At 29.8% G+C, this 12969-nt stretch overlaps 1 protein-coding gene across 1 annotated transcript in view; it reads left to right on the forward strand.

The window, feature by feature from the left end:
• The first annotated feature begins 577 nt into the window (after positions 1-577).
• The window catches only part of LOC123302698 (acetylcholine receptor subunit beta-like 1), a 74862-nt gene continuing 62470 nt past the window's right edge, over positions 578-12969 (forward strand). Inside the window, exon 1 of the mRNA XM_044885737.1 lies at positions 578-910. Within this exon, the coding sequence (XP_044741672.1) occupies positions 826-910 (85 nt within the window). The 5' untranslated portion in view covers positions 578-825. The remainder of the gene's footprint in view (positions 911-12969) is intronic.

Here is a 12969-nt window from a genome sequence, read left to right on the forward strand (position 1 = left end):
TCGAGGAAATTTTCGAAATTTGACGTTTTATTTTTAGACTAAGGGATACAAATTATTATTTTTACGTTACGTGATAATTTTGTGTTTGTAATTTTTCCATTAAAGAAAGTTTTTTTCTCGATTTATATATTTTGGGTGGATTTTTCGATTTTGATTTTTTCTTTCTTAATGACAAAAAAGAAACGTTCAAAACATGGGATGAGACGTTTAGTGGGGTTGAAAGGGGTTTATAATAAAAAGTCACAACACTTACAAAAATGACATCTGATTTACCGACGCTTATATGAAAGTCGAGGCGTTTCCCGACATTCACTATAAGAAAATTTTTGTATTTATTTTATAAAAAAAAATTAAAAAAACAATCGAATTAAAAAAATCGTTTGTGTATAGTTAAACAATAAAAAAACTAAAGTGATTAATAAATTTAATACGTTGATAATTTTTCGCAGGTCTTACATTTTTTTTTCCAAAATTTTTGTTGAGAATTTGGTTACGTTTTGTCGAAACTTCGAAATAATTTTAAATTAAAAACACATCTACACAAAAATAAAAAACAATGTTAAATATTCATGAATTATGGTACGAATTTTATGGATACCAATTAAAAATTGTGCGTAATGCTGAAAGATGATTTCACATGTTAAGAAAGTTAAAATGAGACTATCGAAATTTCGTAAATGAATTTTTCCTAGAAAAAACAATAATGTATAAATATTCTACGAACGTTGTTTGGTCGTGTAATTCACAATTGTCTTCTTCACCTGAGACATGATAATGTCTAAAACAAAGTAACTTTAGCCTGGGGGGACACACGGCCATATCGCCATGTGGGGCTATACAATCCCAATGTTACAAGCGTGCTTCTTATCCTGGACAACATTTATCATTGTGGCTACTTTATTTACATCAGGTAAGTACCTTCTTTTTTTTAAAATTTTTTCTTATTCGAAGTAGTATTAAAAAAGAATTTGGGTGGGACAAAAAGGTTTGTTTTGAAACTTATATTGTCCAAAGGGAACCTAAAAAACATTTGTGGGTGTGTTAAAAACTTTAAGAAAAATTTTTAATGTCAAAATGTATTTTGTAAACAAAAGGGTGGGTCATCTTTTCACGCCATTAAAAGAAAACCAACTATTTGAGAAACAAAAGAAAAATGACATTTTCCTCAATTTAAAAAATATTTTATTTTATATATTTTTTTTGGCAATATTAAAATTTTTGGAAAATAGACCAATTTTTTTTTGTAAACAAACATTTGAATTGGTATATTTAGGGAATGGGTGGTGTAACGAAGGCGTGGTAAACAGTTGAACTTAGAAAAGACATACACAATATTGTGAATGGTTTTTCGCGTTGTTCGAATTTCATTACGTTGACATTACATATTTTAAGGTTAATTTTTCCTGAAATTAATTTTGAATCAAATTTGGATACCATGTGTGAAATAAAACGTTGTAAAAAATATTTTAAAAGCACAACGTAATGTTTAATTTTTGCCTCCTAAAATATAGGCAATTGACTTTGGAGATATGTATAGATTTGCATAAAATTAAAATATTTACCTTTGTGTTTGTGTGAGATGTTTCTATCTTTGATGTATTTTTTTTTCCACTACAAAAGGATCATAAATTATCCCTTAAAATGGTTAAACCCGAATATTAATTTTAAAGGATGTATACATTTTTCGGGAAAAATTAATACAAATTTTACGGTTTTGTGTGGGAATGTATTCGTAAATCGATATCTCTTGTAAGATTTGTGGTGTAAAGAAAATGAAATTGGAAAATTTATTTCATTTTCGATAAAACGTTATGCTATTCACATAAAGTAAAACCTTTTTATACCATATATAAACATATCAAGATATACTAAGTTTAGTCTCAAGTTTTTAACGATTAAAAATATTGATGCTATGAACAAAATTTTGGTATAGGAGTTCATAAAATTATCTAAAGAGTCTATTTCCACTTGCCTTTCTGGCTGCCTGATTTTCTGTCCTTAAAAACGATAACTCAAAAACGAAACGAGATAGTATTCAGAACGTAAAATTGGGTCATTAAATATAAAAAATGTTCCTTATACTATTTACCCGTTAAGGCGCAAATTAGGTTAGAACCAAAATTGTATGTATACGTGCATTGTATTGTATCAAGTATACAATTATTGTATGTATGTATGTGTTTGTTTATTACTGTGTAATTTGAGGAAGTGAGAAAAAAAGATACTCTTATTACTTTGTGTGTAAGAGTGACGATCTTTCTTTACTTCTATGATGAAAAAAAAACAATTGCGTAATAAACATTGTTTATACGGAATATTTCAACAATTAACTCAGTTAATTGTTTGTTTCACTTGTTTTATTTGCATTTAAGTACTATATCGTAAGAGTGAATAGGGTTAGGTTTAAGGGTTTGGTCCGCTAAACTAACTCATTCATTCGGAGACAACAAGTAATATATTGTGCCAGCTGTATTTTTATAAAACCATTTTCTTGAGAACTTTGACTTCCTTTTCTTTAGTTCTTATGTATGACCCCACTTTTACCCCCAAAGCTACGTAGCTTATAAAATTATGTGCTATTCCAATAGAGTGTTTGTTTTCGGCAATGGCACACCTGTTTGCTATCTTCCACGAATTATGAAGTACTGGTCGATAATGTCAGAAAATATGAGGTCGGATTATTCTCAGATTTGTAGATTTCATGATATTTGAATGTAATGACAGAATTGTTTCGATAAAAACAAAACCTACTTTATTGATAATTTTCTTCCGGTCATATTTACAAAAAAATGTTTCAAACAAAAGTTGTTTATTTGTTTATTTATAAATTTTTTATATTTAAGCATTTTTCACTATCTCTAACGGCTTACAAAATGAGTCTATAGACCCAAAACTCAATGGACATACATTTCTAATTTACTTAATATTTTATTTCGTTTTTGAGTCATCGTGATGACGGACGGACAAACGGGCAGACAATCGGAAATGGACTAATTAGGTGATTTTATGAACACCTATTCCAAAATTGTGTTCGTGTCATTTATATTTTTAGGCTTTACAAACTTGGGACTAAAATTAGTATACCTTGATATATATTACATATATGCTGGGTATAAAAACAGCTGATTCTGTTAGAAGGAGCTTTGGGATTGGAAGACATAAATAAATTAATCAACGAACTTCACAAGTTTCACTGTACATAATTATTTGCAAACGATCCTTTTTAAAAAAGTGAATTTAATTTTTCGCAAATTTACGTATTAAGAAAAATTACGAAAGCCAAAACGTATTTTAACATAAAATAATAATTTAAATACATTTTGCATAATTCCAAATTTTTAAAAAATAATTAGAGAATTTTTTGTTTACAAAAAATTGTTTTTTATTAGTTAAACTGATAATTATCGTTTTAATAATTCCTCAAATTAATTTTTAATAAAAAAAGGAATGTCAGGCATAAGTTACATTATAAATAGATACAGGAAGTGGTAATAAGTGGGAAAAACTGAAATGGATGATAGAGGATGTCATTTCCTGTCGTATAAGTCTAGTTATTTATATATTTATATTCTTTTCAGTTACTAAAAACTTTAGAATTTTTAAATTCACACGTATTTTCTAACGATTAGTAAACGAGTAGCTTTATCGAAATAATATTTTTATAAACTTTTGTTGAACAACGAAGCTATTGGTTCAACACCGTAATTAGTCGAAGCAAATTAGTAAATGGTTATTATTGTATTTTCTTTCAATTCTGAAACAAGGAGTTTCTCAACGTTAAATTGCCGGTCCTTAAATTTTAAAAAGAATTTTCGAGACCCGTAATCTCACAAAACCTGACAAAAGAGCCTAGTCGATAAGTTCAAATTAGTGAAATGTAGAAATATAAGTCGTAAAAATACGTGTGATAATGGACCCAATACCCAATTGATCTATGTCCCAATACTCACTCAATTGCTCATTTAGGAACTGCACCTTACTTTTTACGTATTGAAAACGCTATAAAAAGTTCAGCTTGATATCTTTTTTCCTTTTTGAGCTATCATGTCGACAGACGGACGGGCGGAAAGACAACCGAAAATGGACTAATTAGATGATTCTATGAATACCTATGCCAAAATTTTGTTCGTAGCATCAATATGTTTAAGCGCTACAAGAGTTGGCACTAAACTTAGTATACCTTGTTATATTTCATATATACATGGTATAAAAATTTGAAACAATTATGATGTATTCTAAACACATTTATAAAGAATTTATTATCGTTGGAAATTTATCTTAAAGGTTATTTTTCAACAAGTTAGACAATTGTTTATTGACAAAACTTTTTCAAAATTAGGTTTGACAAGCATTTTCGTGTTAATTGTAAAATAAAAACAAGTGAAAACAAACAATTGACTGAGTTAATTGTTGAAATACCATGTATAGACAGTGTTGATGACACAATCGTTTGTTTTTTGACATCACGTAAATAAAGATAGATATCCACTTTTAAATAGCCACACACACATAACTGATATTCCCATATTAATACATACTACAAAATCTTCACCTAATTAGCGCCCGCGTGGGTAAACAGTGATGCTTACAAGAAAATGTTTCAAACAAAAGTTGTTTATTTTTTCATAAGGAACATTTTTCTATCTCTAACGGTTTACAAAATGAGTCCTGCGGATCTAAGACCCAATTGACCTATGTTGCCCATTTACGAACTCGACCTCACTTTTTATGCCCTGAGCACGGTGTAAAAATTTCAACTTGTTATCATTTTTCGTTTTTCAGTTATCGTGTTGACAGACAGACGGACAGACGGACAGACAACCGGAAATGGACTAATTAGGCGATTATATGAACACCTATACCAAATTTTTTTTCGTAGCATCAATATTTTTAAGCGTTACAAACTTGGGACTAAACTTAATATACTATGTATATTTCATATATACATGGTATAAAAATTGTCAGTGCATAGTGGGTGTGGTACTGAAGTCTTGTGAGTGCGACCCCTCTAATCCACACGACTAACTTCCCAAAGGGGGAAAAAACATTTAAAAAAATGGTCTTGTTCGCCTTCATAGATTAATCTTCCAACATGTACTGCAACTTATGCTGGAACGATCATTATCTCCATAGCTAAATGATGTGTTTTATCCACTTTTCAGATTCTGCTTATTCAGTTTATTCCAGTTTTTTTATTACCATTAAAAAACGGCTTAACTAATTCTGCTGAAAACTCTTTCAGTTCTTAAATACGCGATTACGCGCCGAATAAGCCCATGTGTTAATGTCATAACTGGTTCGCGAGATAATCGAGGCGAAAGAATCGGAACGAACATACGAACATAAGCACATACGTACACACACACACACACACCCAGACATCACATTAAATAAGTAAAACTGGAGATATTCAAAATCGGCTCCATTAAATTAACTTCCTCTGGGAAGTTAAAAATGTTTGAATAATTGGCGTAAAATTTTTTGGCTTCTTCTTGGTGGGATACTTTTTATATATATATATATATATACTTAACAAGTTCACCTTAAATGGTTTAAAACATTTTAAAAAAAGGAGGTGTCCTGAAGTTCTTAGCCCTTGCGTTCATAAATAGGATACTATTACAAAAAAAAACGAGATATTATCGTAAATGATATCCACCCGATATTTTCTTTGTGCAAAGATTTTTTTGATAACTTTGTATTGTTGGCTATTTGGGTTACGAGTTGGCTAGGTTAACTAGAAAGAAATACAACTTATTAGCCATTCATACATGACTACCTTGTTAAAGCTTGAGGCGCTTCAACTCATCCTTGATATTTTAAATTGAGCGCTTGCTGCTTTTACAAATAATCATGTATTAGTTCATCATAAGAAAATTTCTTTTCATCTTATTAGTACAATAAAAGCTTGTCCCTTAAAATTTTTTTTTGAAATTTTTTTTGTCCTTTCATAATAGGAACTGTCCTGTGAACTTAATCTTTTTGAAAATAAGGTGCTTGTACATCCTTAAAACAAAAATAAATTAACATAATAATAAATGTAAATAAATTGTATGTTAAACAAATTGTGACATCGTTAACAATGTTTTGTTGCTGACCATAGCCATAAGAAGACAACCAATGTCTTCAAATGTTTACCCCCAAAGTTGGAACTTTCTTCGTCAAAGTTCATGCATAGATACATACATACTTTTGTGCTTTTGTGCTTATACATATTTTCCTTTATGAATAATGTATTAAGCGGTTTATAAACATTTTCTCTCAATTTTCTCACCGATGTAAATACATAAATTTTCTTGGAATGTAAAATTTTTTCATATATTGTTGAATTGAAATTAGTTGCTTGTTAACATTTTAAACAAAATATGTATAGGGATAAAGTATTTTGTACCGCAAGTAATGCAAAAGTGTAATCTCTATTTTATAAAAATTTTATGCAAATAAAAGAAAAATTCGTAGCGCAAGAGCAGTGTTAGCTAAGCGAATTCCCTCAGATATTGAAAAATAACACATTTTTGTCGAATATTGCTGTTTAATTTTTCAAGAATTTTTATTTCCAAAAATAAGCGCCTTAAGCAAAAATCACAAGAGTACTTTTGCTTAAAACTTATCAAAACATATTTTTTATTTTGAAAAAGTTAAAAGTTTTGTACTTTGCGAATGGAGTGGTTTGTATGTATGGCTTACACTGAAAATTTAATAATATTTTCTAACAAATTTGAGTAAGTAATTAATAGTGATGTGCCTGACTTTGTATTTACGAGTAGCTGACTAACCGATTAGTCGATTGTAAACAGGCCGACTAGTCGGCCGATCACTGTTTCGGGGGTATACGGTAATTGTGGAGTTTCGTATACAGCTTATCGCACGGCTGTCCCAATTGTGTTTTGTTTTCTTCGAATTGCCACTTGTTTATTACTGCACAGGTCATAGTAAAGTTCTTCAGGAAATAAGTTACCGTAAATTAACATATTAGTTCTTATGGGAATTAATAAAATTGTTATTAAAAATTTCTAATGCAAAGAGTTTAATTAATTCAAGTTATAATTCAATAATTTTATTTTGACATTTACTATACCATGTTTACGTGTAAACCATTTGAAAATTAGTCATAACAGCCCCCTTTAACGCCAAAATTATCTGTTGGAGGTGCTGGTGTCCGTTTGATTTTTTCTACCATGGCTATGCACCCAACGAAAACAAAAAAAAGTTTTTTATACACTGAATTCAAATTTTGGAGCAGGAGCTCGCCTTCAAAGTGATGATAAAAATTGTTTAAAAAAAATTTTATAAACATACAAGAAAATTGAATTTTTTGGTTGGGAAAACAGTTTTTTTAAATTTTTTCGTCACTCTTTCGAGTTAGGCACTGTTTACTTTTGAATTACATTTTCAAGGAAACAAATAATGTTATTTTTAAGCATGCCAAAATTCTAAAATAATCAATGAACATCCCATGACAAAATTTCGAAGAGTAAATACTATTACAGATTAATTTATTCTAAAGCCTTAATTGTTAAAACCTATTATTATACCTTCCCTGTATATATGAAATACAATGTGTACTTATATTAGTCCCAAGTTTATAACGCTTAGAAATGTTGATGATAAGAACAAAATTTTGGTATAGGTGTCCATAAAATCATCTAATTAGTCCATTTCTCGATATAATCAAAAACGAAAAGAGATTTGAAGTTTTTAAAGCGTGCTCAGGGCGTAAACAGTTTGAGTCAAACTCACATAGATCAATTGAGTCATGGGGCCATAGGACCCATCTTTTAAACCGTTAGAAATCTTGTAAACCATTATGTGTCTGTAAACTCGCTTAAACTAGCTAGCAGTCGCAACTTAAGTACGATTTGAATAAAATTTAAAAAAGGGTTTTGGTATTTGAGAGGTAAAGTTCGTTAATGAGAAAAATTGACAGATAATCACGAGGTGGGGGGTTGCGTAAAGTAAAAAAATTAAAATTTCTTTAAAATAAAAAATATTATTGTCTTTCTTGATCAGTTTTAAGAAATAAAAATTCTTGAAAAGCTATAAATGAAATGATATTCAATTTTAAGAAAAATGTGTTTCCTTTTTAATCTCTGAAGGAATTCGTTTAGCTTACGCAGCTCCTGTGCTACGTTTTTTTTATTTACATGATAAAAAATACAAAATTTAAGCAAATGAAGTCATATAACTAACATTATTAATAATTTTACAGAATCAGTGTGAAAAGTCGCAGGCTGTATCGGATTAATAACAATTTGAAAAAAAAAAAACTGATGAACAATAGTGCTCCGTCACTAACGTTATATTTCCCCCTGATTAGATGATTTTTTAATAAAATGGGAGTTTTATCTTTCCATGTTTTTGGATTCGAAAGACACTTTCTCTACATAAACTGAATTCTTCGATAAATTTTAAACTCTTTAGGTCAGTTGGGGGGAGCTTTGGAAGAGCGTAAAATCTTAGAGATCGCGTAAAACCAAAATTTTTCTATATAGATATAAGAAACTTTCTACATACAGGTTTTCAATCCTTCAGCTAAATTTTGAGAGAAGCATTTGATGCACACAAAGCCTTTAAAACCGTAAAATCCAGGATTAACACTCCTTAAAGACACTCTCTTGACACTTATCTACCCGGTATACTGATTTTCAATCTTCTAGATCAATTTGGAGAAGCTGTAGATATGAGCAAAACTTTAAAATAGTTAAAAAGACATTTTTTCTTTGGAAACTCCTACATACCAAATTTCGGCTTAATTGAACTGAAAAGAGAGCTGCTGTTGGTGCGCAAACGTAGCGTGAAAACATATATATACTAAATTTCCAAAACTCCTAAAATAGTATAAATATTAACAAAGATAATAAATGAGAACTATAGGATATTTCGATATTTTGCCCCAATTTGCTTGATCACGGTGCACGGTGCACCATGCACCGTGCACCGTGCAGTCCGCCACCAAATTAGCAACGATTAACATAAGAGTAATTACGATTAGCTAATTGATACTGATGATGACTACTTCGTAGTCGAAATGCATATTTATAAAATACAAAAACTGATCTAGGAAATTGGGGCAAAAAATCGAAATTTATTTCCTACAATAGTGTTCTGAGGATTACAAAACGGATTTATAATATACCCCTATTCCTGTTGCTCTTCGGTGCAGTGTTGACACACTGTTGATCTTCGATGCAGTGCACAAGTCTATATTTTCCGTGAAAAGACTACAAAAGTTTATATTTCCGTTAATAACAAATAAATTACTGCAATATTGAGTAACAGAGTTAACAACATCTCCTTCAAATACGTCAATTGTATAGACAGACAGCCAGCATTACAGCAATGTACGCAGGCAGTATAGATTAAAAACTAGTATATCATAGAAATGGAAACTATGGGGCATATATGCATATATTTATTTATAGTTGACTAGATGAATCCTATAGTCCAAGCAAATTAACAACTGGTTATTATCTACATTGAGAAAAAAGATATTTTGAGTCAAATGATTATCTGTTGTTTCAACTGCGTCGCGGATTTAATATGGCGAAGCCCGCATAGACGCTTACTCAATTTCCTGATGCAGCTGACAGAGCAATATTGTCAATTCCGAAAGGAAAAAAAATTTGGTTCAATTGAAGAAATGTGTTCAATTAAAACTTTTGCAACAATATAAAGAAATTATTTCCGTTGGTAGTTTTGACTTAGAAGCGAAAGCATTTGACGTAGATTCGATTTGAAGTTCTATATTTCATATCTTTGATTATTTTTTACAATTGATTTATTGGATCAAGTTTTTAATATTCGCAATAGATTGAGATAAACTTTTTTTTATTATCCTGATCTATTATAAATATGAAATTTAGTGAGGATGTACGGCTGTATCAACTAACTAGAACTGCTTACCCATAGGTATATATTTTAACATACAGGAACATGTCACATTTGAAAGCTACAATAATTCGGTTATTTTTATACCATGTATATATGAAATATACATAGTATATTAAGTTTAGTCCCAAGTTTGTAACGCTTAAAATATTGATGCAACGAAAAAAATTTTGGTATAGATGTTCATAGAATCACCTAATTAGTCCATTTCTGGTTGTTTCTCTGTCTGTCTGTCATCACGATTGCTCAAAAACGAAAAAAAGATATCAAGCTGAAATTTTTACGACGTACATAGGACGTAAAAAGTCAGGTCAAGTTTGTAAATGAGCAACATAGGTCAACTGGGTCTTGGGTCCGTAGGACCCATTTTGTTAGAGATAGAAGAAAAGTTTACATGTAAAAAATATTCCTTATAAAAAATTAAACAACTTTTATTTGAAACATTTTTTCGTAAACATCACTGTTTACCCGTGAGAGCGCAAATTATGCGCAAATTGTATAATATGTATTATATGGGGATATTAGTTATATATGTGTGACATGTATGTATGTGTAACGTGACAGAGTAATCAACACTGTTTATACATGGTATTTCAACAATTAAATAAGTCAATTGTTTGTTTTCACTTGTTTTAAATAAATTCTCAACTTTCTTAAAAAAATCCCGATTTTGTACTGGCCATGCTTGCCTTTATACATAATTAAGCGGGTTGTTTAAATCATTCTAACCAATCCACACAAATTCCTATTCCTATATACTTTATATGTTTCTTTATACAAGTAAATACTGTAAGTCAATTATACTGCAGGAATTATTGCAACTTATTTTAAATCAAAATATATTTTTATCAAAATATCGAAATATCGTATAGTTCTCATTTATTATCTTTGTTAATATTTATACTATTTTAGGAGTTTTGGAAATTTAGTATATATATGTTTTCACGCTACGTTTGCGCACCAACAGCAGCTCTCTTTTCAGTTCAATTAAGCCGAAATTTGGTATGTAGGAGTTTCCAAAGAAAAAATGTCTCTTTAACTATTTTAAAGTTTATTTTTATTTACGTTCATGGATAATATGTTTTAAACAATCACTCCCAAAAATTTGCAAAAAATACTTCAATATTTTAAATAAATTTTAAAACAAATTGATTGAAATATCTTCAAAATTTTTCGTCATTTTCGGCAAAAATATTTTGATTATGGCCCACGTAGCCCAATATGTAAGGCCTGACTAAGGGAAATGATTTGAAATACTTAGTATATAGGTATATGGTTATTATTTTAACCATAAAATGCTAGTATAACTCTCAAGTCCTTAATGCAGTATATATACGTGAGTACAAATTTGAGACCCTTTTTTAGACAACTTTTAACATATTTAATTTTATTACATTTAAAGATGAAAAAATTTCTTAGTGCATACAAAATTTGTTGGATTATTCTTTTGTAATATTTAAGATATAAATATCAAAGTCCTAAAAAAGTTGTTTCAAACAAAAGTTGTATAAAGACCATTCTTTACATTTAAAGTTTTGTTCTATCTCTAACGGTTTACAAGATTGGCCCTACGGACCCAAGACCCAATAGACCTATGTTGCTCATTTACGAACTTGACCTCACTTTTTACGTCCTAAGACGCTATCAAAATTTCAGCTTGATATTTGATGACAGACGGGCAGACGACAGACAGACGACAGGCAGACGACAGACAGACAGACAGATAGCCGGAAATGGACTAATTAGGTGATTTTATGAATACCTATACCAAAATTTTGGTCATAGTATTAATATTTTTAAGCGTTGCAAACTTGGAACTAAAGTTAGTATACCTTGGTATATTTCATATAGATGGTATAATGAGACTAAACTTAGTATACCTTGGTATATTTCATATAAATGGTTTAAAAATCTACAACTTTACGTTGAAAAACTGCTCGTTTCACAATTTAAATAACCAAACGTCTAATTTTCTTGGACTGTTATTTATTTGTACGTATGAGTTTAAAATTGCGTTGGCGGTAATTAGGTTGTGCATACATTTCAAAAATGTTAACCATATTAAAATAATATTCTAGTAAATTCAATTATTTTTATACTCTGTACATATTTATAGAGCTCTATTTATAGAACTCAAAATGTGTGTATTCAGGTTGTTGCTTTCCTACAATATTCGCATAGATAAGTTTCACATTACCAAATAAGAAGTACCATCAAGGGGTAGCGATTAAAATAATTAAGTTTTCGATTCTTCATTTGTAGTTATTCTAAGTTAAATGCAAAAATCCACATCTTTTTAGAATGTAAAATAGTAAGTAGGTGGTTTTTGGGAGTCGCTTTTTCCACTTTCAAAGAGGTTGTGATGAAATTAATCGAATAATCTCATGAGTTTGAAAAAATTTTTACCAATTGCACAAATGTCCCACCTTTCAAGCATAAATAGAAGTTAAAAGAGTAGCTTAGAGGACGATTTTCCCATTTTTCAGTGGGTAGCGATGAAAAATTATTAGTTTTACGAATTTAACTTTTTACTTCGAATGCAAAAAACCTCTCCAACATGTATTTGTTTTTATTTGGGGCCGAATGGTGAAAATTTCATCTTTCTCGCATGTTTACAACAGAAAAACGTAATTTTGAGAGATTTTTTTTCGATTTTCCAGGGGATAACAATAAAAGATTTCAAGTTTTAAAGCAGTTTCGCTTCAATTGCAAAAAAGCATAACTGTAGCATGTCTAGAAGTCCCTTAGAATTGTATATATCAGTGGGTCGGTGAATAATATATATGCTTACTATGTGTTATTTGTTTATTTGAGCTTCCACATTTGAGTGGTGTCAATTTAAGAAAGTACGAGCAGAGTAGATTAAGGGTGGAAATTTGTTAATCAAATTTTCAACTTTGATAATTAATCATATTATAATTTGCTGAATTTGTACAGTAAAATTTCGATATATAGCTAAAGTTTTGAAATAACAAAGACTGAAGGATAAATCGAAATTTCAAGCTTCGATATTTCCAAAACTAATCCAGATCAATATTTTTAAGTGTTACAAACTTGAACTAAACTTAATATACCTATCTT

Source organism: Chrysoperla carnea, chromosome X (genome assembly GCF_905475395.1).
Source record: "Chrysoperla carnea chromosome X, inChrCarn1.1, whole genome shotgun sequence".
NCBI lineage: Eukaryota > Metazoa > Arthropoda > Insecta > Neuroptera > Chrysopidae > Chrysoperla > Chrysoperla carnea.